Source organism: Cebus imitator, unplaced genomic scaffold (genome assembly GCF_001604975.1).
Source record: "Cebus imitator isolate Cc_AM_T3 unplaced genomic scaffold, Cebus_imitator-1.0 Scaffold753, whole genome shotgun sequence".
NCBI classification, from domain to species: Eukaryota; Metazoa; Chordata; class Mammalia; order Primates; family Cebidae; genus Cebus; species Cebus imitator.
The window spans coordinates 190,771-197,154 of NW_016108068.1; the positions used below are offsets into that span (position 1 = coordinate 190,771).

General features: G+C 38.3%; 1 protein-coding gene across 1 annotated transcript; it reads right to left on the reverse strand.

Moving 5' to 3' along the window:
* Window positions 1–3,446: 3,446 nt before the first annotated feature.
* LOC108296921 (testis-specific chromodomain protein Y 2-like) lies at window positions 3,447–5,336 on the reverse strand. The gene is given in 3 exon segments (XM_037735213.1): window positions 3,447–4,425; window positions 4,660–4,833; window positions 5,126–5,336. Coding segments are annotated over 3 exon segments (1,086 nt in total). The 3' UTR covers window positions 3,447–3,724.
* Window positions 5,337–6,384: the final 1,048 nt, after the last annotated feature.

Here is a 6,384-nt window from a genome sequence, read left to right on the forward strand (position 1 = left end):
TGGGGGTTGGGGAGCTGGGGAGAGATAGCAAGGGGAGAAATGCCAGATGTAGGTGATGGGGAGGAAGGCAGCAAATCACACTGCCACGTGTGTACCTATGCAACAATTTTGCATGTTCTTCACATGTACCCCAAAACCTAAAATGCAATAAAATAAATAAATGGGAAAAAAAGAAAAACAGAGGAGAAAATAAATAAATAAATAAAAAATAATAATAATTTTACAAAAAAATTCCTTCCAAATTCTTGTTTTCTCCCCCTCACCTTCATGAAAGTAATTTTATGTATTTTGTACATGTAACAAAGCTTGCATTAGCAACTTTTCTATGGAGTCTCCTACTTGTGTCATGTCATCAATCAAGTTTCACATTAGAGTAAGTATAATTTTTTTTGTATTAGCAATGTTTGTACTGTACATTTTTCTTTTAAAATAAATAAATTTTAAAAAGAAAATAAATTATTTGAATTCTGAGACCTTTTGGTAGAATTCAACCATTGAACACTCTGGTTCTAGGATTTTCTTTTTAGTGCTGTTAGATTGCTAAACATGTTTGCTGTTTGTCTCTGTTTTCTGGTATAGAATTCCTAAAATCTTTGGAATCTCCAAAGTGTTTTCTTTTGATATGCTAAATGTGACTGACAGCTTTAGGTTGTGGCTTTTCAATGAGAACACAAAGACATAAACTAGAGTGTAGGGACTCTCAGCTTCACTCTGCATTATTCTGGAATAAAAAATGTGCTGCATGTAATAGTAGCTGCAACCCATTTTAAGATGCTGCTGTAAAGATCCCAGGTGACTGAGAGAGGTGCACACAGGACTGTGTACTCTGTGAAGCTGGTGGGAACTAAGTATAGTTAGAAGCCACACCCACATTCAAGTTAAGTTAGAAGAAACCCCATCTACTAAGAAGCAGTTGCAGTTGCCCAGACACAGGTGCAGACTCAGGCATCCCTGTGCTTTCCAGAGCCTGGGAAGCTATCCTTCCCAAAATGGCTCTGAAGTGCCTGCTTCCATAGCTTGAATCCCTTCAGCTCCCACTGTGCCTCTTTGAAATTAAAACAAGTTTTTGGCTGAGCCCAGCTGTCATGACCTGGCCATGTGTGCTTACCGTTATGGTGGTGCTGACACAATGGCCTTCTACAGCCTCATTTTTCTCTAGTCCTTGGGCATTAATGAGCACAGGAGGCTTATTGAGTCAGATAGTGACTGAGGGAAACTTGTTATGGGCCTGAAGATTTTTCTTTGTAGAGCTGAGATCATGCCACTACGCCCCAGCCTGGCACCCGATGACAGAGGAATACCCTGCCTCAAAAAAAGAAAAAGAAAAAAGAAAGAGAAAATAACTTCACATTGTGAACTGTAGCAGGAGGCAGACAGGTGCCTAGTCAGAAAATTAATGTTCCTCTGTGAAGCCCCACTTTCAAGCCATAGACTGTCTAAACCTTGGGTGGTAGGCTGTGTGTTCTGGACACCATGGTAAAAAATTTCATCTCTTTCTGGGCCCAATCGTGACCACTCATATACCAATCAGCATATTCTTTCTACCCTTTGAAGCTCATATGAGCTCCAGTCTCAAGCTAACTATGGGATCACATATGCTTGCAAAGTGAAGCTACCAATTGTGGGTCTCCTCTCCACTAACAGTTGTACACTTATTGGTGTTACATGCCTATAGTTACATAGCTGTCCTCTCCAGTAAGGTCTACAGAATCATCTTAGCAAAATTCCTACAGACAAAAGCTACCCACTCTGCATATCCTCTTTACTCAGAACTGCAGAGATGTTAGCACAACCTGTCTGCGGATTAGAGCTCTCCATTGTGGGTCTCCATTTCACCAAATGTGGCACAGAGGCAAATATGTCCTGTTTGTGAAAAGGATCTACCAACTTTGGAAGTCCTGAAACTGTACTGTCACTCAATAAGGCACCTATTTATTTATTTTTTTTAATTATCCTGCAGTTTTTCACATACTCATTTATTCTGTAAATAGGATAAGAGACAGGATTCACTGAATGGCAACACTGAAAGTTTAGTAACACAAACAAGACTGAAACACACAACCCCCCACTTGCCACATTGCTGCTTACCAGAAAAAAAAAAAAGACCGAAGAGCTTTGTTTCTTAAAAGAGACCAGACAAATCTTTCCCAAGCCAGGGATGTAACACCATTTTTGAGGCTGTGCAGTTTCTGACATTTGTAAGTTTCTGGATGCTACTGCATTGTTCAGTGCCTGCAGAGGAAATAGCTTGTGATATGCCTCATTCAGCCAAAGACTTGCAGCAAGTTATCACCTGTGTTGGCACCTTGACCTGATCACCTGATCAGAGCAAATGTGCCTAGGTATGTGCAGTGGCTGGACTCAACAGTCACTCACTCATGCACCTCTCTCTATTCTGTGCCTGGCTTATCCATAGCAGAAATGAATCTGAGTACTGAGTTTCAGCTTAGTGCAGGTTAGAAGATGGGTGGGCAAAATTAGCCTAGCAGGCTCAACAGAAACTTAGGCAACTGTGACATTATCCATAGAGATTTTTGGCTGGTGAATCAACACTGTAGATACACTGTGACAAAAGTACGTTATCAGTGGCCAGTGAATTATTTACTCGTGCCTATGTAATGGAGCCTCCATAAAACCCATTAGGAAGGATTTAGAGAGCTTCTGGATAGCCTATCATGCAGCATGTTCTAGAAAATTATGTGCAGATAAAAGCAAAAACTAATAATTTTAAATTTCAGATACAGTTTCGGTGTCTTTTTTTTGTTGGAAAGAAGTTACTGCCTTTAAAAATGTGTCCATTCCAGGTGTGGCAGCTCATGCCTATAATCCCAGCACTTAGGGAGGCCAAGGCAAGCAAATCACAAGGTCAGGAGTTCAAGGTAAGCCTGGCCAATATAATGAAACCCTCTCTCTACTAAAAAAAACAAAAATTTAGCTGGGAGTAGTGGTAGGCCCTATTATCCTAGCTACTCAGGAGGCTGAAGGAGAAGAATTGCTAAATCTGGGAGGCAGAAGTTGCAGTGAGTTAAGATTGCCACTGCACTCCAGCCCAGATGACATGAGATTATGTTAACTGGGTAACAACTAGACATGAATAAAAATTAATTATTATCTCAGCATAAATTCTAACCATATGTTTAGTTTGGAAGAATAGTCATTAGTGAAATATATGTTGGAAATTGTTATTCTGAAACATATGTAATTCTTTTTAATTTAGAATTTTGTGTCTCTGAGGTATTTTTGCCACTATAAAGTCAAAGGCACTGTTTCAGATGTTATCTGGGGTAGGGAAGCAGAGGCTGACCCCTATGTCAATTGACTGCATTCTACGATGTAAAAATAAGAAAAAAAAATTATCACAATTTTTTCTGTTACTTAAATCTAACAGAGCACCATTCTTACCTTATTTATAGTAGTCATAGATAAAAATTAGAGCTTGAAAGAAAAATTTAGTGTTCACTAGTCTGCTTTTAAATTTGGGCTTTTGTGTGCATAAAATAAGGATATTTGAGCAAGTAATTTGTTTTATTGTTTATTTTAAATTTACAGAGTTTAACAATTTCTTGTTAATATTAAATAAAGAACTTAGATGTTTTCAATTCTCCCTACAAGCGTTAGCTATTATTGAAATTATTTTGGGCTATGAAGATGAATTAGGGCATCTTCAGCTAATTATATATTCTGCTAGGCTCAGTTCCTGTGTCCTAAGCAGACAGACTGGCTTTTACTCATCAATTTTTGTTTGAACATACTTTAACATGGATTCTATCCCATCTGCTGAGCTCCAGATTTTCTGCAGCATTTCACACTCTCTCTCATTGGCCTGTTACAACTCCATCTTAGTATTACAGCAAACAAGGGTCTTACACTCCTCCAGAATAACAGGATTACAGGAAGCAAGCCTCTTGATTTGAATCATAACCTCTTGGGTGAAAGTTGCAGTCAAGAACACCTGAGAGACCAGGCCTTTGGCACATGCCTCCCATGCTGTCAGCTTTCGCTCACCAATCCACATTTCATTGGCAGATGTTTGAAACATGATCCTTGGAAATGTGAGAGTAGCACAGCCATCTGGACTCTGTCCAAAGGTAGTATACAGGGTTTGAAACCAAGCCTTTTCATTAGCACAAACCAAGTCACAAAGAGGTAGTATGGATGCACCTAGTCCAATGGCTGGGCCATTGACTGATACAACAATAAGTTTTTAAAATAAAGTGTTCACAAGGTTCTTAATGGTTTCCACAATTTCAGTGCTCATTCTATTTCTGTCATTTCTTAAATGCTTCACAATGTACCCAAAATCAAGACCACAGCAAAAGACACTGCCAGCTGCACTGAACAACACAAGTTTGCTGTCATCCACAGCAGCTCTTTCCAGGGCATTTATGATTTCTTTAATTACTTCTGTATTTAGTGCATTCTTCTCTGTTAATATGATAGACAGCAATACCTAGGCAAATCCGTTGTCTTTCTTCACTACAATGTCTCTGTATCTGTTGGGACTTTCTTTTAACCTTATGGTGAAATACATCCTCTTGATAAAAAGCTGGTCTTTTCTATCATCAATAATCCCTCTTTTTCCAACTCTCACTCTTGGAACAGATGCATGCATGTTTGTTGTTCCATTTCCTGTTGAAGGGTCCATTAATACCACTATACCTTCTTTGTTTTCTGACTCTGTGGACATGGAAGCAGTAACTGAATCAGACGCCTGAGACATTGGTGGTTGTGTCTGGGTCCTGTTTTCTATTCCAACCTCTTCTGTGTCAGGATCTGATGAAATTCTGATGGGTTTCTCTGCTGCCACCTTCAACACCACCTTGTCCTCCTGAACTGGTGAAACAGGATCTAGTTTCTCGGTTCCAGAAAGGACCTAACTGTGTTCTGGCTATTAAGTGGGCTGTGAGGTACAAGTGTCTTGATAGTTGAATTTTTCTGCTCCAAATTTTTTTGGTCACTGAAAAGTGAAGCTGTGTTTTTTCTAATGTTCTGTCCAGCAGCAAATAACTGATTGTTTTTGAATTTGTGGTATTTTCCAATCAATGCATTTTAGGAGAGTTCTTAGAAAAGCTAAACATGGAAGTTCTCGAAGTTTGTTTCCTGACATTAATTGAAGAAGTTCTACTTGTTCTGGTCCATGTCCATTTTTTCTGTTTTTCAATCTGTAGTCTGTTAAAGTCACAAATACGTTCTCCACAGCTTGTGAGGTTCTGCTCTGGTTCCCAAGTGTCATCCTTCTTGTCATAACCTTTCCACGAAACAAAATATTCAGTCTTCCCTTTTCTGTTTTGTCTTTTGTCAATAATAGCTTCAACCTCAAACTCCTTGGAAGCCATGAGGAAAGGGACATATATGGGCAACTGCTGTGCCAGCCTTTTCTCAGTTGGGTCTCTTCATAGCCACATCTTTCTGCCTCCAGTGCTTCACCAGGTGCTAGGTATAAATGAGCCTCTTCTTCTTCATGACCACTGGTGTAGTAAGAGTTGTGTGAAGAAGCAGTCAAAGAGCCTTACCCTCTTCACACTTACTCTTTGGTGGGACAGCTTGGACTTGGTCTTATGATGCCAAGATAGCTGGCTAGGTAGCTTCAGGTAAGATTAGCTAAATCCACAGCTTCTGCTCTTACATAGTGCACAAAGCTTTCTGCCTGCCTATTACTCTCTTTTGTCGTTGCCATGACAATTATATTGAACATTCTAAAGTTATAACATTTTTAAAGTTATACTAGCTTACCTGCAACAACATGAAAACACACACTTCTCTATATGTTGGCCCCCGTTATTTTACTTATTCAGTTCTCAAAATTATATCTGTAATTATGGTATGTCAAAAACACATATAAAGTTTTAGTGATAACTTTTTACTAAATATATTAGTGTTACAAATTACGTGTAGAACAGATTTTGGAGCTACACATTGTTAATTTTTTTTATCTTTTATAATTGTTTATTTATTTGTCTAAATTTTAATTTTTATTTATTTGTCCTGCTATTTAGCGTCCATTCATTTCATCCTAAAGAACTCAATAAAGCATTTCTTAAAGGTTCATCTACTAGAAAAAGGGCCCAGATTTCATCTGGGAATATCATGATTTCTACCTCACTTTTAATGGACAATTTCTTTGCACATAAGTTTCCTGTTTGAAAGTTTTTTTTTTACAACACTTGAAATGTGCTAGTCTACTGCTTTGTGGTCTCCAAGTTTTCAGATAAAAAAATTATTGATTATTTTTGAGGCTTGTTTTTACATAACTAGTCATTTCTTTCACCACTTTCAAGAGTCTCTTTGTTTTTGTTTTAAATGACTAAATTAACATGTAAGTTTATGTGTGTTTCTTTGAGTTTATCTCACTTGAAATTTGTTGAGCGTTTGGGTGTTTATTTA